The sequence below is a fragment of the Oncorhynchus nerka genome, linkage group LG13 (genome assembly GCF_034236695.1).
Source record: "Oncorhynchus nerka isolate Pitt River linkage group LG13, Oner_Uvic_2.0, whole genome shotgun sequence".
NCBI classification, from domain to species: domain Eukaryota; kingdom Metazoa; phylum Chordata; class Actinopteri; order Salmoniformes; family Salmonidae; genus Oncorhynchus; species Oncorhynchus nerka.
In genome coordinates this window covers 32,692,321-32,718,385 of record NC_088408.1, presented here as the reverse complement: position 1 = coordinate 32,718,385, position 26,065 = coordinate 32,692,321, and the positions used below count along the sequence as shown (strand labels likewise).

At 42.9% G+C, this 26,065-nt stretch overlaps 1 protein-coding gene across 2 annotated transcripts in view; it reads left to right on the top strand.

Annotated features, from left to right (window-relative positions):
• Nucleotides 1-23,509, top strand: part of LOC115139387 (EH domain-containing protein 3-like) — a 34,091-nt gene extending 10,582 nt beyond the window's left edge. For both annotated transcript variants that reach the window (XM_029676706.2, XM_029676705.2), the window contains 3 exons: nucleotides 11,093-11,505; nucleotides 16,894-17,058; nucleotides 22,087-23,509. In XM_029676706.2, the coding sequence (XP_029532566.2) occupies nucleotides 11,093-11,505; nucleotides 16,894-17,058; nucleotides 22,087-22,617 (1,109 nt within the window). In that variant the 3' untranslated portion in view covers nucleotides 22,618-23,509. The remainder of the gene's footprint in view (nucleotides 1-11,092; nucleotides 11,506-16,893; nucleotides 17,059-22,086) is intronic.
• Nucleotides 23,510-26,065: the final 2,556 nt, after the last annotated feature.

The window sequence follows — 26,065 nt, the reverse complement described above, 5'->3', positions numbered from 1 at the left end:
TTACTCTGTTCCGTCTAACTGCGCAATCCACTGTCTCATTTCACCTCATCAACCCAGCCAGGCAATTTATAAACTTGATATCTACTATAAAAAGCATCTAGACATTATCTCACTTTTTTTTGTTGTTGTTGAATTTTTACCCCTTTTTCTCCCCAATTTCGTGGTATCCAATTGTTTAGTAGCTACTATCTTGTCTCATCGCTACAACTCCCGTACGGGCTCGGGAGAGACGAAGGTTGAAAGTCATGCGTCCTCCGATACACAACCCAACCAAGCCGCACTGCTTCTTAACACCGCGCGCATCCAACCCGGAAGCCAACCGCACCAATGTGTCGGAGGAAACACCGTGCACCTGGCAACCTTGGTTAGCGTGCACTGCGCCCGGCCCGCCACAGGAGTCGCTGGTGCGCGATGAGACAAGGATATCCCTACCGGCCAAACCCTCCATAACCCGGACGACGCTAGGCCAATTGTGCGTCGCCCCACGGACCTCCCGGTCGCGGCCGGTTACGACAGAGCCTGGGCGCGAACCCAGGGTCTCTGGTATCTCACATTTCTTTTAGACTAACATTTAGTTTTTCAAAAGCGGAGTTTTGTACAGACCTTGCTGTCTGTCTCTCCGACATTTACAACATTGTTTCAATATTCAAATTCGATCTCCAGCTGTCTCATAGCAATGAAGGTGTTGGGAGGCAGGATGAGACAGATAGGTAGGCAGCTTTTCTTAGCCAGTCGAAATCATGAATCGGCATCATTTTTATGGATATATACACTTAGGTTGGAGTCATTAAAAGTGATTTTTCAACCACTCCACAAATGTCTTGTTAACCAAATATAGTTTTGGCAAGTCGGTTAGGACATCTACTTTGCATGACACAAGTAATTTTTCCAACACTTGTTTACAGACTGATTATTTCACTTATAATTCACTGTATCACAGTTCCAGTGGGTCAGAAGTTTACATACACTAAAGTTGACTGTGCCTTTAAATAGCTTGGAAGTTTTCATAAAAATGTCATGGCTTTAGAAGCTTCTGATAGGCTAATTGACACCATTTGAGTCAATTGGAGGTGTACCTGTGGATGTATTTCAAGGCCTACCTTCAAACCCTGTTCCTCTTTACTTGACATCGTGAGAAAATCAAAGGAAATCAGCCAAAACTACAGAAAAAAATTGTAGACCTCCACACGTCTGGTTCATCCTTGGGCGCAATTTCCAAACGCTTGAAGGTACCACGTTCAATAGCACACAAGTGTAAACACCATGGGACCACGCAGCCATCATACCACTCAGGAAGGAGAAGCATTCTGTCTCCTAGAGATGCTTTGGTGTGAAAAGTGCAAATGAATCCCAGAATAACAGCAGAGGACCTTGTGAAGATGTTGGAGGAAACGGGTACAAAAGTATCTATATCCACAGTAAAACGAGTCCTATATCGACATAACCTGAAAGGCCGCTCAACAAGGAAGGAGCCACTGCTCCAAAACCGCCATAAAAAAGCCACACTACGGTTTGCAACTGCACATGGAGACAAAGATCGTACTTTTTGGAGAAATATCCTCTGGTCTGATGAAACAAAAATAGAATCGTTATGTTTGGAGGAAAAGGGGGATGCTTGCAAGCCGAAGAACACCACCCCAACCGTGAAGCATGAGGGTGGCAGCATCATGTTGTGGTTGTGCTTTACTGCAGGAGGAACTGGTGCACTTCCCAAAATAGATGGCATCATGAGAGGAAAGTTATGTGGATATATTGAGGCAACATCTGAAGACATCAGTCAGGAAGTTAAAGTTGGTCGCAATTAGGTCTTCCAAATCGACAATGACCCCAAGCATACTTCAAAAGTTGTGGCAAAATGGCTTAAGGACAACAAAGTCAAGGTATTGGAGTGGCCATCACAAAGCCCTGACCTCAATCCCATAGAAAATTTGTGGGCAGAACCGAAAAGGTGTGTTCGAGCAAGGAGGCCTAAACACCTGACTCAGTTACACCAGCTCTGTCAGGAGGAATGGGCCAAAATTCACCCAACTTATTGTGGGAAGCTTGTGGAAGGCTACCCAAAACGTTTGACCCAAGTTAAACAATTTAAAGGCAGTGCTACCAAATAGACTCAATTAGTATGTAAACTTCTGACCCATTGGGAATGTGATGAAAGAAATAAAAGCTGAAATAAATTCTCTCTACTATTATTCTGACATTTCACATTCTTAAAGTAAAGTGGTGATCCTAAAGACAGGGAATTTTTAAATGTCAGGAATTGTGAAACTGATTTGAAATGTATTTGCTGTATGTAAAACTTCCGACTTCAACTGTACAAATAACTATCAATAGAAAACGGGTCAAATAAAATGACGTGCAGCTAGTTTGAAATCTTTCCAGCTTCAGTTTGAAGTGATTATGTTAGCTGTGTTGTTGGCTAGCTCCTCTGAACAACAGTGTCCTAACGAGATAGCACATTGTCTATGCCAGGTGAAATCGCTCATCATTAGCTCATTGTTATGTATGTATCCAAATAAATGTCACTAGAAACAGCTTAAACAAATATAGCTAGTTGGCTAGCTAGCAAGCAAGGGATAAGAACGTTGCCAGCCAATACGGCAATGGAACATTTTGAACGAACGTCTGGGTCGCGTCCATAGATACCGGGGAAAAAAAGACTGAATGACTGGGTCAACCAGCCGGCTTGGGTAGAAACCCTAGATTTTGTGTCGGGACTGTATCTTGTGGAAGGATGAAATAGTACGAATACATTCATAAAAATAACGTTTTTAATTCAAATATGTTTATCATTATTTGAATATGTTGGTAACCTGCTGTATAAAAGTGATAATTCCAGAGAAGCCAGTGGCACGGGTGTTGGCAAACCGTGCCAATATATCCCCCAAACACCAGCTTCTCTTAAGTGTAACATGGCCCACCAGCTCTTTCCACATGAATTCCATTGAACAGTGAAGACCATTGTATGTCAGTCTGAGTACACTCTGGTTAATCCTAATAAAACAATCTGGGTTTTATATCACTTATGACTCTCATAGTGGTTCCAATGCTGAAAAGTACAGTATGTACATATACCTGCAGTTATATCGTCTGCTATTCTGAATGGCTCTGTGTGTTTCTGAGGATGGCAGAGTGGACAGTGGAGTAGTGATCAATGTCACCATGATGTCACAGTGTTCCAGCCTTCTTATCAACAAGGACATCAGGACTCTGCAGTGGACAGATATGGTGCTTATCACTGTTATCCTAGCAGGCTGCCATAGGCTGACCAGCCACATATAATAGCATATACATTGCCCTCTGTAATTATTGAGACGGTGAAGAATTTTTCTTCTTCGGGCTCTATACTATTAGCTATAATTTTACCACCCCCAATTTTAGGGGAGCAAAAGTATTGGGACAAATTCACTTGTGTATTAAAGGTTAAAAGGTTAAGTATTTGGTCCCATATTCACAGCACACAGTGATGACATCAAGCTTGTGACTACACATGTGTTGGATGCATTTGCTGTTTGTTTTGGTTGTGTTTCAGATGATATTGTGCCCAATAGAAATTAATGGTAAATAATGTATTGTCATTTTGGAGTCACTTTTATTGAAAATAAGAATATTATACAGTACCAGTCAAAAGTTTGGACACACCTACTCATTCACGGGTTTTTCTTTATTTTTACTATGTTTGACATTGAAGAATAATAAAGAACTATGAAATAACATATGTAATAACCCAAAAAGTGTTCATATAAAAATATTTTTGAGATTCTTCAAAGTAGCCACCCTTTGCCTTGACGACAGCTTTGATCTTTGCACACTCTTGGCATTCTCTCAACCAGCTTCATGAGGTAGTCACCTGGAATGCATTTCAATTAACAGGTGTGCCATGTTCAAAAGTAAATTGTGGGATTTCTTTCCTTCTTAATGCATTTGAGCCAATCAGTTGTGTTGTGATAAGGTAGGGGTGGTATGCAGAAGATAGTTTTTTTACCAAATAGGGCTATGTCCATATTATGGCAAGAACAGCTCAAATAAGCAAATAGAAACGACAGTCCATCATTACTTTAAGACATGAAGATCAGTAAATCCCGAAAATTTCAAGAACTTTTAACATTTCTTGAAGTGCAGTCACTAAAACCATCAAGCGCTATTACGAAACTGGCTCTCATAAGGATCGCCACAGGAAAGATCCTCTGCTGCAGAGGATAAGTTAGTTTGCGTTACCAGCCTCAGAAATCAACAATTAACTGCACCTCAGATTGCAGCCTAAATAAATGCTTCACAGAGTTCAAGTAACAGACACATCTCAACATTAGCTGGTCATAGGAGACCGTGAATCAGGCCTTCATGGTCAAATGACTGCAAAGAAACCACTACTAAAGGACACCAATAATAAGAAGAGACTTGCTTGGGCTAAGAAACACAATAAATGGACATTAGACCGGTGGAAATCTGTCCTTTGGTTTGATGAGTCCAAACTTGAGATTTTTGGTTCCAACTGCCGTGTCTTTGTGAGACGCAGAGTAGGTGAACGGAGGATCTTCGCATGTGTGGTTCCCACCGTGAAGCATGGAGGAGGAGGTGTGATGGTGTGGGGGTGCTTTGCTGGTGACACTGTCAGTGACGTATTTTGAATTCAAGGCACACTTAACCAGCATGGCTACCACAGCATTCTGCAGCAATATTTGACTATAATTAGTTTTTCAACAGAACAATGACCCAAAACACACCTCTAGGCTGTGTAAGGGCTATTTGACAAAAAAAAAGGAGAGTGATTGAGTGCTGCATCAGATGAGCTGGCCCCCACAATCACCCAACCTCAACCCAATTGAGATGGGTTGGGATAAGTTGGACCGCATAGTGAAGGAAGAGCCGCCAACAAGTGCTCAGCATATGTGGGAACTCCTTCATTGGAAAGCATTCCTCATGAAGCTGGTTGAGAGAATGCCAAGAGTGTGCAAAGTTGTCATCAAGGCAAAGGGTCGCTTTTACTTTGAAGAATCTCAAATATAAAATATATTTTAATTTAACACTTTGTGGTTACTACATGATTCCATATGTGTTCTTTCATAGTTGTGATGTCTTCACTATTATTCTACAATGTAGAAAATAGTAATAAATAAAGAAAAACCCTTGAATGAGTAGGCCTAATGTGTTTTTAATGTGGTTTGGTGGAAGGTTGTAGTCACGTGTTGACAAGATGCTTAACAAGCGTTGTAATCCTTTTAGAGGAGACAGGTTTGTGTGTGTTCGTGCATATGTGTCTGCATGTATTTGCTACTGTTTTGTTCCCTCCCACTGTGCTGCGTGTTGGCCTGAGCGTGTCTGTGGGATTAATAGTGCTGAGTGCGCGTAGTGCAGGTTTGGCAGATGCAGGTTTGTTTCTGTTTCAATAAAGTAGCACAGCTTAGGATCCTACGTACACCACTGCAGTGGACAGGCCTGAGGATACTTTTCACAGCCTGTTAATGTTCTTAGGATCCTACGTACACCACTGCAGTGGACAGGCCTGAGGATACTTTTCACAGCCTGTTAATGTTCTTAGGATCCTACGTACACCACTGCAGTGGACAGGCCTGAGGATACTTTTCACAGCCTGTTAATGTTCTTAGGATCCTACGTACACCACTGCAGTGGACAGGCCTGAGGATACTTTTCACAGCCTGTTAATGTTCTTAGGATCCTACGTACACCACTGCAGTGGACAGGCCTGAGGATACTTTTCACAGCCTGTTAATGTTCTTAGGATCCTACGTACACCACTGCAGTGGACAGGCCTGAGGATACTTTTCACAGCCTGTTAATGTTCTTAGGATCCTACGTACACCACTGCAGTGGACAGGCCTGAGGATACTTTTCACAGCCTGTTAATGTTCTTAGGATTCCATAATAAGTGGACACATTTCCATAACATCACTCATGAACATGTTTGTTACAAATCACCAATTTAATAAGATGGCTTGTGTCGAGCATTTAGGGAAGAGTGAAATGAGTTTGAAACAGGTTAAAGTTGAGGGCCAAGTACTGCTTGATACTTTCAAGTCCCTCACAGAAAGTAGAACTCTTTAGTACCACTCGTAGCTAAGTAGTAAACAGGCCATATCTCTGGAAACTACTAAGAATGCCAGAGGCCTGGCAACAGTTGGCTAGGGACAGGGCCACGAGTATGGGGACAGGGGAGGGTTGCCACAGGAAGCCTTTTTATCACCCCAAACAAGTATATTCCACACCTTCCCCCGTAGCACATCAGTACAAGGTCGGTGACCATCTGTGTATGCTTAGAACTGAGCCGAGAGAGAATCAGACTTCTTAAAAACACAGACTTACCTGGCAGATGGGAAGGATAATGACCTCCGTAAGGATGCCCAGAAGGGACAATAATAGAGACGTCTCTAAGCCCACAAACAAATGGAGAGAGAGAGAGTACTGGTTAGTTTATGGACAGCTTTCGCTACAGTAGGATACCCTGATAAAGGCTGCTGTTTTTAACCTTTAGGGAAAAACATTTAACCCCAGTATAATAAAGGCTTTATAAGAGTAATTCAGCAAATGATTTGGAGCTTTTTAACCACATATCTCCAGTGTAGCTGTGTTATATCTGCTATAGAGCTGTTCTATCCTGTAGTTTCTGGGCTGTATTAGAGGCCTGGCCTGGCAGAAGGGCTGCTGTTAGTTTTAGCAGCTGGGAGCTTTCACTGATACTCAGCCAACACCTCTCTCCCCAGAGAAGCCTCTCTTTCTGCTGGGCCAGGCCGCACAGACCTCCACTACACCAGGCCAGGACTCCTACACCATGCTCATATAAATACTAATACCAGCCCAGTTCTATTATAGCAATAATGATGTTATATTCTGTGCCTAGCAGATTCCCTCATTCTGGATGGCTTGCACTTGTTGTCCCAATGTAATGAAGTGGTATGGTGAGGTACGGGTCTGGCTAGATAAAGTTTGAGGACATTTGTTTAGGCATACATGACAAAAATCTGTCCCAATCACTGAAAGGTCCACTGACTGTATCAATTCTTTCAAATCTATAAAGCATTTGATCATAACTTTTCAGCTTACTTAATTTGAATCTAACAAAGAGATGCACAGTCATTTTTAAATTAATTTTTTATTTACTGAGTGGTTCTCCACCCTTTCAGGCAACACAATAGTCATCTTCAGCAGGACACATACCTGCCCTAAGTGAATAAGTGTCTGATTGCAGCGTATTTTCATAACCAAGGGCCAAGCCTGCGTTCCCAAGTCTACCAGTAACACAGCTAAACCTCTGAGGGGCCAGGAGTCAGAAGTACAGTGCTAGGAAAAGACATGAAGACTATCCCTTACTTGTGAACTGTCATTGAACTGTGGAAAATGACAGATTCCTGGATCTGATATTCCAATCACTTTCTATGGCTTCTGAAGCCCAAGTGTAGGCAAAGTCACAGCGCTAGTTGACTAGCTGTTTGTGTGTTCAGTTCGGTTGCAAGTCAATGACGTGAGGAAAGTGGGATTTTTTATGTATCTTACACTTGTTACCTTTGGATAGACTTGGGAATGGACATTAGGACAGTGTCACTCTTTCCAACTAATTAGGTAGCAGAGCAGACAGACAGAAGATTGGTTCCAGGTTGGTGGACTGTATGACTTCGTTAATTTCTTGCCTTGGCATCGTGTTCTCTGTAGCAAGCCCACATTCACCATGCTTCCAATAACAATAGATTGCTCACTGTCTTCATTATTCATTTATAGTTAAACTGCTTGAGAATAAAAAAGAAACCCGCACACTGCTCTTGCTACTCTCACTGCTTTTTAAGCTTTACCTAAGGCTTAATAAAGAGCACTGTGCAGGTTTCTTATTTTTTCTCATCTTATTCAACTGTTTTCATGCACCTGCAAAAAAGATTGCTCAACTCAGATGTGCGAGTGCCTTTGGAATTATAGTTAAACTACTTGAAACATGGTAATTCTTTCAACTTTATTCGGCTATGGCTGTTCACCCACTTAACTTTGTTCTACACTTTGGTTTTATCTTACCTTATTTATTATATCTTACCTTACCTTATTAAGTCTGCACAGCTGTGTGTGTGTGTGTGTGTGTGTGTGTGTGTGTGTGTGTGTGTGTGTGTGTGTGTGTGTGTGTGTGTGTGTGTGTGTGTGTGTGTGTGTGTGTGTGTGTGTGTGTGTGTGCGCGTGCGCGCGTCTGAGTCTTGGCATGTTTAAGTGCGTGATGTGTAACTGTGTGGAGGGGCCTGTTCTTGAATCTCTCTGACGCCTGTCTCTCAGAGTGTGAATGTTACTGTTTCTCTTGTTGCTGTAGCAACCCCACAGGAAATGTGGTCGCAGTCTTCGTTGTTTGTGTGTCATCTTAACTTGTTGAAATACAATGGGTTGGTAAATAGAAGTTATACCAGGAGCTGTCTACAAGCAGGATACAGAGTGCTCTTATTTCCACCTGTAATTTTTGGTTTTCTGTTCTGTCAGGACCCTGACTGTGTTTCAGTTCTGGAGAGGTTCATTACTAGACTGTATTATGATTATCACAATGTACAACATTCACCCACACATATCCATGTTGACTTGAAGCTCTGAACCCCCCCCCCCCCTTTTCATAAATGTCATTTTTCACCTCTGTTTGTGTCTCCTTTCTTCCTGTGTACAGCTGCGAATGAACATGGACCCGGCTATAGCGAGTATCATAAATGCCCATATGGAGGTATTGTAGTGAAAGTCCGACTTTAAACAACCGCAGTGTTAACCAACGCAGCTTGCCTATACTACACTATGGGATTTCTGCAGTGCTGCGTCAAGCCAGGCCTAAAATAACTGGGTCCCTTGACATTAACAGCTTACTGTGCCCCACCGTTCTAAATCAGTGCCATAATGCCATGGTCCTCCAACCAGTTTCACTGCTCTTATTGTCCTGCCCATTATTCACGTATGGTCTTTGACTTACTGTACTGCTGCCTATATTTCACTCCAGAGGCAAAGGAGCCGTGAGTGTTTATTTCTGTTTAAGCCCTGACGGTAATACCGGTTGTTGATCCATAGTCAATAGTACGTCTAGTCAATATACTTGAGAACTAGAGAAACACTAGCAAGGGTATGGAGTAACAAGTAACCACTAATGATAAAATACCTCCTACGAAAAGGTGAGAAAGGTCTTCAGAAGGTAACGATAAAGGCCCATAGTGAAACTGCCAAATCATCAGGGATGAGGCCTCTGCGCTTCTATCCTGTATCGGCATGGAATAAAATCCTTCCCTGGAAACATGGCCCTGGCTGCCATATTCCATGCCTCTGATTTGAGCAACATTAACACACTAATCCCAGCTTCTGGTACAGTACCTTCTCCAATTCTGTGGAAGTCTTCCCCTCAGCTGTAAGTGCACCAAGGTAAGGAGGAGCTCTGCCATGCACCCCTGGAGTTGGAGTAGGGTTGGAGAAGGGTTGGAGAAGGGTTGGAGAAGGGTTGGAGTAGGGTTGGAGAAGGGTTTGGAGAAGGGTTGGAGAAGGGTTGGAGTAGGGTTGGAGTAGGGTTGGAGTAGGGTTGGAGAAGGTTTGGAGTAGGGTTGGAGAAGGGTTGGAGTAGGGTTTGGAGAAGGGTTGGAGAAGGGTTGGAAAAGGGTGGTTAAGTGCTCCATGAAACAGGTGTTTCACTTTATAGATGCCATGTGTCTTGATATTGAAATGCATCTCAGCGCAAACAGCTTGAGGTTGTTGTTCCTGTGTCTATGATGTGCCTGTGCACAAACAATAGACCTGAAATAGAAGTCCCGGGTTGTCTTCTATTCTTTTTGATTTCACAGATCACTCCATTGTCTGGTTTTGCATTCAACAACTTTGACACGTGTGTGCTTTAAACAGATGCTTTGTTTTCTTCAAGGTGTACTCATACGGTATGTTTCTTTATTCTCGTCATAATCCTATGCCACACATGCTGTGTGTAGTTCCCTGACCCATTGTTATATTACAGCACACACATTCATTGTTCTGTAGCCAAGCTCTTTGAGCAGAACCTTTTTTTTATATTAGTAGTTTTTATTATGTGATTTTCCCCACTTGGGTCCCAGCCAGTTAGAGTTAGGAATGGAACGGAGAGAGAGAGTGCGGTGCCCAAGGTCAACTCTCTGACTTACTGGCTGACTGCAGGTCTGCTTCCAATTAACACAGTGAAATACTCTCCCCATCCAATGGAAACTCTTCTTTCAATGGCATTCAAATACGATAGCCATGTCCACCACTGATATCTTGTCAATGGGAGACTTAACTACTTTCACGACTAGGAATACATGCTTTGATAATGGACTCGCCCATTAGTACTCATCACCTGCTGCTATCTAGAGACAAGAGTACATTTTAATTTCTCTGGAGCTGAAATCTGTTTTCCCCCGACAGCTCTCTTCGTCTCTGGGCTTCTCGGATCACTGGCTTCAGATTAGACAGCTAATTGCTCCATTAGATTAGCAGTTGTTTGGGGGAATTCTCCTTCTTGCCTGAAATGCCTGTCTTTCTCTCTCCCTCCCTATCTGCTGCTGGGAGATGGGTTCAGGAGGAGAATGAAGTGGGTCAGTCGCCCGCTTAGTGTAAAACTTGTTATCCAGCTTGCGAGGTTGAGGGTAGGAGAGGAGGAGGAGGTCATGAAGCCATATGCTGAGTCATTCAGCCCCTTCTTGTCCTTCCCTACTCCTCAGACTGGGGTTAAAGAAAGCACCCTCATTCTCCTCAATCCACTGTATTAGCATGAAGTGATGACATAGTTAAGCGAGAAGTGAGGACAGGACAGATTAATATTGGCTTTAGAAATCCTGTTCTCACTGCATAACGGTAAGAAAAGGGAGAGGCACGAAATGATTGACCATTGGATCATGTTTTTCAGGCTTTCAGCCTCTATCTCAGATTGTGGTTTTAACTGTTGTCTTTAGGAATTTATGACGTGTCATACTGTTTGTCCTCTTGAGCAATAGCAGGCCTCCCAAGTTTACAACATTCTTCTGGTTACTTAGCTGGATGCCACTGGATCGCTCTGGCCCTCCAAGAGTCTGTACTGTTGATGTTCTGCTGGTTGTTGACCCTGCCTATCTCCCTCCACTACCCCTCGCCCCCCCCTCTCCAGGCTATGACTTCGCAGCCGTTTTAGAGTGGTTCGCCGAACGCGTGGACCGCATCATCCTCCTGTTCGACGCCCACAAGCTAGACATCTCAGACGAGTTCTCGGAGGTCATCAAGGCCCTGAAGAACCACGAAGACAAGATCCGGGTGGTTCTAAACAAGGCTGACCAGATCGAGACGCAGCAGCTGATGAGGGTTTATGGCGCCCTCATGTGGTCGCTGGGGAAGATCGTCAACACGCCCGAGGTCATCCGTGTCTATATCGGGTCGTTCTGGTCACACCCATTGCTCATCCCTGACAACCGTAAACTGTTTGAGGCGGAGGAGCAGGACCTGTTCAAGGACATCCAGTCACTGCCCCGCAACGCTGCCCTCAGGAAGCTCAACGACCTCATCAAGAGGGCACGGCTCGCTAAGGTAAGCTCTGACTACATGCACGCACACATTCTCTCAGAAAAGAGTGGAAAGTACTCCTAAGCACAATGTCATTTTGGTCTGACTAGAAAGTTCTCTTTTTATTAAGTATTAAGTCATTTTTTCCAAAGAGAAGAATAGTATATATTTTTTTAAAGGTCTTTGAATGGAATAGAATCTCAAGAGACACCACACAGTTCCCCTGACTGACCAGGAACTATAATACAGTAGACTCACTATGCAAGAGTAATGAGTGCAATCACACCCACTTTGTTAGGATACGATAACCTTCCCCTACTAAGCGAGCTGCCAACCCTCTCCCCAGGGGAACATTATGTGACTGCGTGGTGAGATGAAGGCTGGTACAGTGGCTGTACCTGGGTACCTTCACAGCTGAGCTACACTCTAATAGAGTCATAAAGCATCGGTGGCACTGAGAACCCAAAGTCATACCACATCAAGTATCAGTCATCGGTCACTACTGTTCACTTGACATAGAGACTTGATTGCAAGTGGGTTTGAGATGCAGTTGGTCATGGACAAACCTTAACTTCAACCCCACATGTAGCTTACATTTTTTGGGGGAGCATGGTTTTCTCTCAGGACACAGGAATGTTTTTATTTTTTTATTTTACAACTCACATCATGCAGTTTGGAAACAAATCCTATTTTTATTCGATTTTTTTACACGTCAACAAAAAACTGTTGGGCGATGGTGATAGTTTTACAGCAAAAGAAATCATTCCACGAGGACTAGGTTTTATAAGTCATTATATTGATGAATCATTTTTTCCAAGCTAGATAGAAAAATCAATTGCAAGGTGAGTTGTTCTGTGGTCAAGGCCTACTGGCTGACTGATGGACGAGCATCCAGGGATCACAGCAGTGGTTAGGATAAAGACCGGTCATTTAGGCTCCGGGTGTGTCCAATACCATCAGGTGATTAACATTCAGCCTCATGATAAATCTCACTCCCCATGGCTGAGTATATAACCCTCCCAGACAGCCATAAACCCCAACACCACCCTGCCCCTGTGGTGACCTAGCCGTAAGTCGTGACCATATTGTGTTGCCGCCAATTATTGTGATGTCACAGGCAAACATGATTTGCAGTACAATATTATCGCCCTATAGCTAAACAAACAGAGGGGGTGTGTGTGATCACAAACAGTGGGGAGTGTTTAATTGATCATTATTATTATTATTTGACCATGCTGGTCATTTATGAACATTTGAACATATTGGCCATGTTCTGTTATTATCTCCACCCGGCACAGCCAGAGGATTGGCCACCCCTCATAGCCTGGTTCCTCTTTAGGTTTTCTTCCTAGGTTTTGGCCTAGGGAGTTTTTCCTAGCCATCGTGCATCTACACCGGCATTGCTTGCTGTTTGGGGTTTTAGGCTGGGTTTCTGTACAGCACTTTGAGATATCAGCTAATTTAAGAAGGGCTATATAAATATTTTGATTTGAATTGATGAGCTTATCATAATTTCTGGGATGTTCCTGACCTTACAGTAGGATTCAACTGGATCCAGATGTGTATAGGCATGATCTGTGGCTGGGGGAGGGATGGATAGAGTGAGTTGGATAGTAGAGCCAAGCAGGGAGGTGGGGAGTATTGAATTATGTGCAGAAAGACCTTGAGAGAGCATCAGAAGTGTTTGTTCTAATAACAACGAGACCAGGGGTGTATTCATTACGGAAACCTTTTACCGTTTAAGAAACAAACCAAAGCAAACCAAGAGTTTCTGTTGGACAAATTCAGGTACTGTAGGGCCCTCCTTTACAGTACCTGGCTGTTCAACAGGATGTCCTGAAGGGTGTGTGTGTGCCTTTGCATGCGTGTTTTATCCACAGTCCATGGAATCGCACCCAGGTGGCCACTTTGAGTGGAGATGGCAACCCACCCTCGACCTCCCCCTGTCCAGTGGAGGCTGCTGGGGGACCATTCCATTTACTCCATTCCGGTCATTATTATGAGCCGTCCTCCCCTTAGCAGCCTCCACTGCCCCTGTCCCCCTATTCCCTGTCCCCTGGTTCCTGATCCCTGTCCTGTCTCCTGTCCTGACCAGAGAGGTAGTCTTCCTCTGCTATCAGCAGCAGTGTGCTCATCCATCCGCCAAAGTAGAAGTACTGTTACTTTAATGACATTTTACTCAAGTAGAAAACTACTAGTGTAAAAAAAACAACTCAAGTAAAAGTAAAAAAGTATCTCATTTAAATAGTACGCAGAGTGAAAGTAATGTAGCATACCTTTAAAATAAAAATGTTGACCTTATAGTTAAGGTTACCTGAATGTTGTTGCACATCATTTTTTCCTTGCAATAAATTGAAAAAAAGAAGAGAGGAAATTCATGTTCAGTATACAAACTAAGTTTGTTTATTTGAGTTGCAGCAAGGCACATCGAGTATATAAAAAAACAAAGGATTTGTCAGTACTATTCATATTTAAAAATACATTAAACATTCAAAGCAATTCATGTATTGATGAATTATAAGCAATACAAATTCTAGTACATAAACAAATCACTTTCCCCACTCATTCCATCCCTCTTTCCCTCACTCACAAACTCCCTCTTTCCCTCACTCACAAACTCCCTCATTCTTTTATTCTCTCACTCTCTCAAGGCCAAATGAGGAGTGCAAGGGCACTGGACCTACCTAAAGGATTTGATGTCAAATTAGCCTTGGAGGCAACAACAGAACACCATGGAAATAAAGATTGAGCAAACTCCACTGAAATAGAGGAGGGGATGTAGGGTCGGTTGCCCCTTTGCCTCCAGAAGAGCCTGAATTCTTCATGGCATTCTACAAGATGTGAGAAACGTTCCACAGGGAAGTTGGTGGATGCTGCACAGGGATGTTGCTTAGGTCACTCGTTTTTCCCATTCTAACGTTCAATCGAACAGCAACTCAGAATGCCTTGATGCCTGTCTGCCTGCTTTATATAGCAAGCCATGGCCACGTGGCTCCGTCTGTAGGAGCGATACCTTTCCGTGAATGGAGTGGTGTACCTAATAAACTGGCCAGTGAGTGTATATAGGCTACGTGTACATTAGGTTTTGTTGTGTTCCTTGAGCAAAAACAAAGAGGTTCTGTTCTAATGCCTTCACTTACCTCTGAACTTGGTGTTCAGTGTCCGCAGGAGCTGATTTTCCAAGTGAATAGAATCTGTCCTGTCTCTCTTTGCAGTGAAGAGCAGTCCAACATAGCTAAAAATATGCTCACAGGCGGCCGAGGAAGGCAGGCCTCTGTTCAGTTTGAGGGACACACATCTGAAAGCTGAGTTCAATTGCTTTCTGTCTGTATGGAAAGGAATGAAGCAAGTCCATCTTATCTGACACACAGGCAAGGTACCCATCCAGCTCCCCTATACCTGGTGACCTTTTGGGCATCAGTGATGAAGAAAGATCATCTTAATCAGATGAATGCTGCCTCTGTTGCTCTGTCTCGCTCTCTGTGTCAAGATGATGCTTCAGGTAGACCAATCCTGTATAGTTACAAATACAAAACATCCACATATTTAATATTTCAGCAAATTCTGCTTTAGGTGGAAACTTCATATCACTGACATTACAATAGCCCAGACATTCCATACTTGTTATTCTCAGATACTGAGACTGAAGTGAGTTGGTCAGATGTTCTCAGACCTAAATGTTGTCTAATGTTGAGATGATTCCATGTCTAGCTGTACCTATTGTGTACACTAACAACGTTATATGCACAGCTAATTTAGCTGCAAGGATAGCTTGCTAACATTAGCATGCTAGACTAGGCTAACGCTAACATACGTAAGTTACACTATTAGATAGCTAGCTATACTAGCTGCTAAAGCCATCCATAATGACATTTTTGATCATTCATAGCTAGCTAGTTATCTCAAACTATACTAGCTAAGTTCTTTTTTACTTTTTGAAAATATTTTGACCATCATCGTTCAATTTGTATGCACAGCTTGATTGGCCTGTATGGGTGCGACGATGCGTGCCATTTTATTTAATTGGTCACTGACTAAACAACAATGAGCATTTTCTTTTCTGCCTTCAAGGGGCTCTCCAAATCTTTCCATGCCCTCATGATCTACTATTATGAATAGCCTACAAAATTGTACTCTTTAATAGATGTTTTTAAAAAGGTAGCGAAGTACAGTACTACAAAACATTTTAAAGTAAAATGGCTTGCCTTTTGAAAAATACAAAAGAAAGTACAAGTTCTTGGAAAAGGTACTCAATTCCTGTAACGAGAGTATTTGTAATTCGTTATTTTCACCCCTACACCTACTATTGTTCAATTACTTTTATTCCTCATTGAACACAGTCAATAATGTCTCGGAGCAACTGTTAAATATCAACAAAAACATTGTGGCCTTGGATTTGAGTTGCTGTTGCCATTTCACTGCTTGAAACTTGTTTTCCACTTTTAGTATGCCTTATCTCAGCAATCAGGCGTCTTTTATTTTTTAATCTGTAGTTCTCATTTAAAATCCACATTCCATATTCAGTATTCAATCACTCAATCAATCAAATCTATTTATAAAGCCCTTTTTACATCAGCTGATGTCACAAAGTGCTATACAGAAACCCAGTCTAAAACCCCAAACAGCAAGCAATGCAGATGTAGAAGCACGGTGGTTAGGAAGAACTCCCTAGAAAGGCAGGAACCTAGGAAGAAACCTAGAGAAGAACCAGGCTGTGGGGGGGGGGGCAGTCCTCTTCTGGCTGTGCCGGGTGGAGATTATAAGAGTACATGGCCATTTAAGGCCAGATTGTTCTTCAAGATGGTCAAACATTCATAGATGACCAGCAGGGTCAAATAATAATCACAGTGGTTGTAGAGGGTGCAACAGGTCAGTGCCTCAGGAGTAAATGTCAGTTGGCTTTTCATAGCTGAGCGGTCTAGCGGTCGAGACAGCAGGTGCGGTAGAGAGCGAGAGAGTATTGCATTCAGATATAGCATACATAACATGTGAAGTTCTTCTTTCATGGTAAATTGTCTCTCAGAAATCTCCAGGAGAGCCAGTTGTGTGATGCTTTTTTTTTCGCCTTCCCCTCTCAGTTTTAGGAAACCCTAAGGAAGGGAACCTCTTGAGTAGCCGGATGTGGTACTTGCTACATGCACCCTCATAAAACTGCTTTAAGTGCTTCCTTCCTGTTTGAATGTTTAAAATATCAGGCATTTCTTTTCAATGACTTTGGGAGATTAAAGGAAACATTAAAGAGCCCTTTGTGGCACAACAGACACATAAACAAAATTATGACCCAAGAGGAGCTGGCAGCAACCCCTGTATGGGTCCCGAACCAGCATTTGGGAAACACTGCATTACTTGCGTGATGTCTCTCTGCCCCACTTGGTATTACCAGTCCTGTTGTTTTCTGCTGTCTCGTTGTAGGTCCATGCCTACATCATCAGCTCTCTGAAGAAGGAGATGCCAAGTGTGTTTGGAAAGGAGGGCAAGAAGAAGGAGCTGATCAACAGCCTGGGAGAGATCTACAGCCGCATTGAGAGAGAACACCAGATCTCCCCTGGAGACTTCCCCAACCTCAAGAAGATGCAGGTGAGATAGACACACTCCTGTGTAAGGTATAAGAGTAGATGTACACTACCATTCAAATGTTTGGGGTCACTTAGAAATGTCCTTGTTTTTAAAAGAAAAGCACAAAAAAATTGTCCTTTACAATGACAACAAATTGATCATAAATACAGTGTAGACATGCTTAATATTGTAAATGACTATTGTAGCTGGAAATGGCAGATTTTTTAATGGAATATCTACATAGGCGTACAGAGGCCCATTATCAGCAACCATCACTCCTGTGTTCCAATGGCACGTTGTGTTAGCTAATCCAAGTTTATAATTTTTAAAGGCTAATTGATCATTAGAAAAACCCTTTTGCAATTGTTAGCACAGCTGAAAACTATTGTTCTGATTTAAGAAGCACCAAAACATGCCTTCTTTAGACTAATTGAGTATCTGGAGCATCAGCGTTTGTGGGTTCGATTACAGGCTCAAAATGGCCAGAAACAAAGTACTTTCTTCTGAAACTCGTCATTCTATTCTTGTTCTGAGAAATGAAGGCTATTCCATGCGAGAAATTGCCAAGAAACTGAAGTTCTTGTACAACGTTGTGTACTACTCCCTTTACAGAACAGCTCAAACTGGCTAAAACCAGAATAGAAAGAGGAGTGGGAGGCCCCAGTGCACAACTGAGCAAGAGGACAAGTACATTAGTGTCTAGTTTGATAAACAGACGCCTCACAAGTCCTCAACAGGCAGCTTCATTAAATAGCACCCGCAAAACACCAGTCTCAACGTCAACAGTGAAGAGGTGACTCCGGGATGCTGGCCTTCTAGGCAGAGTTCCCCTGTCCAGTGTCTGTGTTCTTTTGTGCCCCTTAATATTTTATTTTTATTGGCCAGTCTGAAATATGGCTTTTTCTTTGCAACTCTGCCTAGAAGGCCAGCATCCTGGAGTTGCCTTTTCACTGTTGACGTTGAGACTGGTGTTTAAGATGGCGCCAAAGAACATGGCTGACGTTTTACATTCTCCCAACCAATTGTGCTATTTTGTTAGGTTTTTTTGCATTTTGTGTAACATAATTTTTATTGTGTATATAATGCTGCTACAGTCTCTTATGGCCGAAAATAACTTCTGGACATCAGAACAGCAATTAATCACCGCGGACTGGAGGACACTTTTTCCTTTAACGAGTCCGTGGAGAAGAATATCCTGCTTTCACTGGAACAGGCCCAGATTCGGGCAGCCTTCTGAGAAATCCGTAGGCGAGTGAGTAAACTCCCACTGCCATCCGTTCTTCATGCTAACGTTCAATCATTGGAAAATAAAATTGATGTCCTTACAATTGAGATTATCTTTACCAACGGGACATCAAAAACTGTAACATTTTATGTTTCACCGAGACGTGGCTGAACGACGATACGGACAATATAGAGCTACCAGGATTTTCCATGCACCGGCAGAGCAGAGACGCTACCTCTGGTAAGATGAGGGATGGGGGTGTGTGTATTTGTCAATAACAGCTGGTGCGTGATGTCTAATATCAAAGAAGTCTCGAGGTATTGCTCGCCTGAGGTGTAGAGTACCTTATGATTACTGTAGACCACACTATCTACCAAGAGAGCTACAGTGGTCTCCAAAATTAATGGCACCCCTGACTGGCAATGCACAAACAATGCTTAAACAAATATAAACAATATAATTATAGAGAGAAACTCAAAATACCAACATGTGAGAAATACTGTACTTTATTAATGTTTCAATGGAACCAACCAAAATAATGTATTGATTTAATTAAAAATCAATGTCCTCCAAATCAAGGTTTCACAATTAATGGCACCCATTTACATTTACATTTAAGTCATTTAGCAGACCCTTAACGATTATTGTAAATAACATCTACCAAAATGAAACCACAAATTAAATTCCACTTATTTAAGTTATCTAAGTCTTAAGGAACTATATTGAGCCATTACATCACTTCCTGTTTCATTAGGGTATACAAATGAAGTAACGCACATGCAATATCCCGCTGTCATTCCAACACCATGAAGAAAACAAATGAACTAGCAATTCAAAAGAGACAGAGGGTCATAGACCTTCATAAATCTGGTAATTGCTACAAGAAGATCCACAAATGATTGAATATACCACTGAGCACTGTCAGGGCAATTATTAGAAAATTCTAAAGATATGGAACAGTTGAAAACCTCACGGATAGAGGACACAAATGCATTTTACCCCCCAGGATAGGGAGGAGGATGGTGAGAGAAACAACAAAAACCCCAAGAATCACTGTGAAAGAATTGCAGGCCTTGGTGCCGTCTTAGGGTCACCAGGTTTAAAAAAGCTCCATCAGACGCCACCTCCACATCCACAGGCTCTTTGGAAGGGTTGCCAGAAGAAAGCCTTATCTGACCCCAAGACACAGATGCAAGCGCTTGGAGTTTGCCAAACGTAATTTAAATTAAGACTGGAAGAAGGTGCTCTGGTCAGATGAGACCATAATTGACCATTTTGGTCAGATACAGCATTGGCATGTTTGGCGTCGAAACAGAGATACATACAAGGAGAGGCACCTGATACCCACGGTGAAATATGGAGGAGGGTCAGTGATGTTTTGGGGCTGTTTTAAATCCAGAGGTCCAGGGGCACTGGTTAAGATTGATGGCATAATGAATTCTACCAAGTATCAGGCAATTCTGTCTGACAATCTGGTTGCCTCTGCCAAGAAGGCTGCGACTTGGCCTTAGGTGGACTTTCCAACAAGACAATGACCCGAAACATACCTCAAGATCCACACAGAAATGGTTCTGTGACAACAAAATCAATGTTCTGCCATGGCCATCTCAGTCGCCAGACCTCAATCCAATGGAAAACCTGTGGGCTGAGCGGAAGAGGGCAGTTGATAAGCACAAACCCAAGAATGTGAAGGATCTTGAAAGGATCTGCATAGAGAAATGGTCCAAAATCTCCCCAAATGTGTTCCTTAACCTTGTCAATTATTGCAGGAAAAGACTCCATGCTATTATCCTTGCCAGAGGTGGTTGCACTAAGTACTAAATGAGGAGTGCCAATAATTATGAAACCTTGAATTTGGTTCAATTTATTTTGTATTAAATAATTGTATGATTTTGGTTGGTTCCATTTGAAACATAAATAAAGTACAGTATTTCTCACATGTTGGTATTTTGAGTTTCTCTATAATTATATTGTTGATATTTTTTGAAGTATTGTTTGTACATTGCCAGTCAGGGGTGCCAGTAATTTTGGAGCCTACTGTATATTATTCGTAGCCGTCTATTTACCACCACAGAACGAAGCTGGCACCAAGACCGCTCTCAACCAACTCCATAAGCAAAGGAGAAAATGCTCACCCAGAAGCGGCGCTCCTATTGGCCGGGGACTTTAATGCAGGCAAACTTAAATCAGTTTTACTACATTTTTACCAGCATGTCACATGTGCAACCAGAGAAAAAAAATCCTAGACCACCTTTACTCCACACACAGAGATGCATACAAAGCTCTCCCCGCCCTCCATTTGGCAAATCTGACTATAATTATATCCTCCTGATTCCTGCTTACAAGCAAAAACTAAAGTAGGAAGTACTGGTGACTCGCTCAATACGGAAGTGGTCAGATGACGCAGATGCTACACTACAGGACAGTTTTGCTAGCAGAGACTGGAATATGTTCCGGGATTCCTCCAATGGCATGAAGTACACAACCTCAGTCATCGGCTTCATCAATAAGTGAATCGATTACGTCGTCCCCACAGTGACTGTACGTACATATCCCAACTAGAAGCCATGGATTACAGGCAACATCCGCATCGAGCTAAAGGCTAGAGCTGCCGCTTTCAAGGAGTGGGAGACTAATCTGGACGCTTATAAGAAGTCCTGCTATGCCCTCAGACGAACCATCAAACAAGCAAAGCGTCAATACAGGATTAAGATTGAATCCTACTACACCTGCTCTGAAGCTCGTCAGTTGTGGCAGGGCTTGAAAACTATTACGGGTTACAAAGGGAAACCCAGATGTGAGCTGCCCAGTGACGTGAGCCGACCAGACAAGCTAAATGCCTTTTATGCTCGCTTTGAGGCAAGCAACACTGAAGCATGCACGAGAGCACCAGCTGCTCTGGATGACTGTGTGATAACGCTCTCGGTAGCCGAACAAAACCTTTAAACAGGCCAACATTCACGAAAGTTTCAAGTTCCTTGGTGTCCACATCACCAACGAACTATCATGGTCCAAACATGCCAAGACAGTCGTGAAGAGGGCATTACAAAACCTTTTCCCCCTAAAGACACTGAAAAGATTTGGCATTGGTCCCCAGGTCCTTAAAAGGTAATACAGCTGCACCATCGAGAGCATACTGACCAGTTGCATCACTGCATGTTATGGCAACTTCTCGGCATCTGATCAATTTTATTTTATTTGAATGGACAAAAAATAAATATGATTTTCTTTCAAAAACAAGGACATTTCTAAGTGACCCCAAACTTTTGACCAGTAGTGTATAATGCAGCATATGGGCTGGACAGACAACATCATAGCATGTAAGAGCCAAAAAGTATGACTACAAACATGACTCACATTGTCATATTTACCTAGAGAACCTGATTTGCTTTGGATAAAGCCCACAATCTGTGCTATTTTCAAGCAAACACAAATCCTCTGACTGAGCTAACACACCAATGTGTCTGCCCTACTGGGACAAACTGCTTTGAGCCATGGTGGCCAAACAGCTCCTTTCTGATTGGCTGTGGTCAGCCATTACATCTGAACCACCCCCAGTCCATCTGGGCCTGATGAGCACTTTGTTTTCCTCACTGAGAGAAACACCATTATGACTTGGCTCAGAGTAGAGAATAAACAGCAGTCATGTTGATCCTTTCTGTCATAAATGTATCTCTGATGCACAGACCAGGACAGTCATGTACCTTGTTCCAACCAACCTCACACGCATTAGAGACTGTAAAAATGTATCAATGAAGATCAGCTTGACTCTGAAAACACATCTCTTTTTAACTCTAACCTCTGCCCTCTCTTCCCACTTATAGGAGCAACTGAACGCCCATGACCTGAACAAGTTCCAGCCCCTGAAGATGAAACTGCTGGACACAGTGGATGACATGCTGGCCCACGACATCGCCAACCTCATGGTGCTGGTCAGGCAGGAGGAGACCAACCGACCCCAGCAGGTGGTGAAGGGAGGGGCCTTTGACGGTACCCTCAACGGGCCCTTTGGCCATGGCTACGGAGAGGGTGCTGGAGAGGGCATCGATGAGGCAGAGTGGGTGGTGGCCCGTGACAAGCCAATGTACGACGAGATCTTCTACACGCTGTCGCCGGTCAATGGGAAAGTGACGGGTGCCAACGCCAAGAAGGAGATGGTGAAGTCCAAGCTGCCCAACACTGTGCTAGGGAAGATTTGGAAGCTGGCTGACATCGATAAGGATGGGATGCTGGATGATGAGGAGTTTGCCCTGGCCAATCACCTGATTAAAGTCAAACTGGAGGGGCACGAGTTGCCCGCCGACCTCCCCGGTCACCTCATCCCCCCCTCCAAGAGGAAAATCCCTGCTGAGTAGACCCACCCCTGCATCCTCACTTCCACAGGGCACTGAAGAAGAAAGGGAGTTGGTGGGAGGAAGGGCAGGGAATGATCTTTGGGGGGTGCGGGGGTAAATTCATCAAGGTTGGACAACCACGCTTCAACATGAAACAAAGAAAAGTTTCAACTTTGTGGTCATGCTTAGAGAGAGCAAAAAGATTGAAATTGTTGGCTTGCTCTTCTGACCTATGTATGACTTTGTTTTGTTTATTTTTTTGATTAAACTGGGTTGAAGGGGGTAAAGGTCATGGTTCAGAGTTGGGGGAACTGATATTGGACTCTTACTGACTGCACCACCTGCATGCCATATTATTAAACACCCCCACTTAGAGTGTGCTATCTGTGACAATAACCTGCGTTATCATTGGATACATGAACCCTGTCTGTTTCTCAAGCATAAAGGATTTAGTATTTGATTTGAACCTACGTCATATCTCCCTTGTCATAAAATAGGCATGTTTCAAAAAGGATCAACTTAATCTTAATAATCTTTATTACTTATCATCTTTAAAATACAATAACGGCTCAAATGCAGTGATATGAATCCTTTTTTTTATAAATAGACATATTCTATTTTCTTCTTGTGAACAGGCGGCATCCTAAACATGCAAGCCCTTCGTAGCCTGACCAAGAGACTGTTACAGCTGTCATGTCGGAAATCTGAGAGTTGGTAGACCTTTAAATGTATAATGTTTTGAAAGTGCTTTCTAGTAACTTGTATCCCTGTCCAACGTTTGTATGTTTATACCTGCGTATTTAACCTATTATTTAGAATAATTCACTGTTGAGGGAAAGAGACTTCAATCTTTCCTTAGGTAAACCGTGCTCACTGAATGCATAACTCATTAAAAAGCAAAGGTTTTAAATCAGCACTTTCATTCAATTATTGTACTCAGATCGCTTCCCTCAATACTGTAGATAGCACAAAAAATAGTTACATTCTTCCTATACTGTGACTTTCAATGTTCATCATAGAGTGTATGTCTACGATAGAGACTAGGTTCTATATTTTATGATATCCACTAGTGTTGTAGTTGAGACCACTTCTGGATATTATCCACCATAAAGAATATATCATAATCCAAATACCCCGTGTTTGTGTACCTGATTGGTCAGAAACAGAAATTGAATAGGTCAAATATATATGGGTATTGTATATAGAAAAGGCCCCCTAATTGCGTGTTCAGGGCAAGTTTAATTTCGTAGCTACAGTAATACTGGCGGTTATTACTGGGACCATGTTGGGGGAACACTGGTCTGAAAGGAGTTCTTAGTGGAACTGATATGTTGAGAGAATATACAGCACACAGTATGAAAGGGCTCTATTCAATTCGTAGCACTGAAGATCCGCTTTATAGAGCGATTGACAATTAAAGACAATGTTCCCGTGGTCGCGGTAAACACTGCGTATGTCGACTCAATAAGAATGAGAGTTTCTCCCACTCTGTACACATGGGGTAAGTTTCTTTCCCTGGCTGATATGACTGATACTATTTTCTCCTGCTGTCAGTCTGTTGCTGCTGACAGTACGCTAGGTATCCTGTTGTCATCAATCTGTTGCTGCTGACAGTGACAGTTGTCATCAATCTGTTGCTGCTGACAGGCTATCCTGTTGTCATCAATCTGTTTCTGCTGACAGTACGCTAGGTATCCTGTTGTCATCAATATGTTTGCTGACAGTGCTGTTGTCATCAATCTGTTGCTGCTGAGTACGCTAGGTATCCTGTTGTCATCAATATGTTTCTGCTGACAGTACGCTAGGTATCCTGTTGTCATCAATCTGTTGCTGCTGATCAATATGTTTCAGTACGCTAGGTATCCTGTTGTCATCAATCTGTTGCTGCTGACAGTACGCTAGGTATCCTGTTGTCATCAATCTGTTGCTGCTGACAGTACGCTAGGTATCCTGTTGTCATCAATCTGTTGCTGCTGACAGTACGCTAGGTATCCTGTTGTCATCAATCTGTTGCTGCTGACAGTACGCTAGGTATCCTGTTGTCATCAATCTGTTGCTGGTGACAGTTGCCTGTTGTCATCAATCTGTTGCTGCTGACAGTACCCGTTGTCATCAATATGTTGCTGCTGACAGTACGCTAGGTATCCTGGTGACAATCTGTTGTCATCAATCTGTTGCTGGTGACAGTACGCTAGGTATCCTGTTGTCATCAATCTGTTGCTGCTGACAGTACGCTAGGTATCCTGTTGTCATCAATCTGTTGCTGCTGACAGTACGCTAGGTATCCTGTTGTCATCAATCTGTTGCTGCTGACAGTACGCTAGGTATCCTGTTGTCATCAATCCTGCTGACAGTACGCTAGGTATCCTGTTGTCATCAATGTGTTGCTGCTGACATGTTGTCATCAATCTGTTGCTGCTGACAGTACGCTAGGTATCCTGTTGTCATCAATCTGTTGCTGCTGACAGTACGCTAGGTATCCTGTTGTCATCAATCTGTTGCTGCTGACAGTACGCTAGGTATCCTGTTGTCATCAATCTGTTGCTGCTGACAGTACGCTAGGTATCCTGTTGTCATCAATCTGTTGCTGCTGACAGTAGGTATCCTGTTGTCATCAATATGGCTGACAGTATCCTGTTGTCATCAATCTGTTTCTGCTGACAGTGCTGTCATCAATCTGTTGCTGCTGACAGTACGCTAGGTATCCTGTTGTATCCTGTTGTCACAGTCAATCTGTCATCAATATGTTTCTGCTGACAGTACGCTAGGTATCAATCTGTTGTCACAGTCAATCTGTTGCTGACAGTATCGTTGTCATCAATCTGTTGCTGCTGACAGTAGGTATCCTGTTGTCATCAATCTGTTGCTGCTGACAGTACAATCTGTAGCTGGTGACAGTACGCTAGGTATCCTGTTGTCATCAATCTGTTGCTGCTGACAGTACGCTAGGTATCCTGTTGTCATCAATCTGTTGCTGCACAGTCGCTAATCCGTTGTCATCAATATGTTGCTGCTGACAGTACGCTAGGTATCCTGTTGTCATCAATCTGTTGCTGCTGACAGTCTGTTGCTGCTGACTAGGTATCCTGTTGTCATCAATCTGTTGCTGCTGAAAGTACTGACAATCTGTTGCGCTGACAGGTATCCTGTTGTCATCAATCTGTTGCTGCTGACAGTACGCTAGGTATCCTGTTGTCATCAATATGTTTCTGCTGACAGTACGCTAGGTATCCTGTTGTCATCAATCTGTTGCTGCTGACAGTACGCTAGGTATCCTGTTGTCATCAATGTGTTTCTGCTGACAGTACGCTAGGTATCCTGTTGTCATCAATCTGTTGCTGCTGACAGTGTTGCTGACAGTCGCTAATCCTGTTGTCATCAATCTGTTGCTGCTGACAGTACGCTAGGTATCCTGTTGTCATCAATATGTTTCTGCTGACAGTCCTGGTATCCTGTTGTCATCAATCTG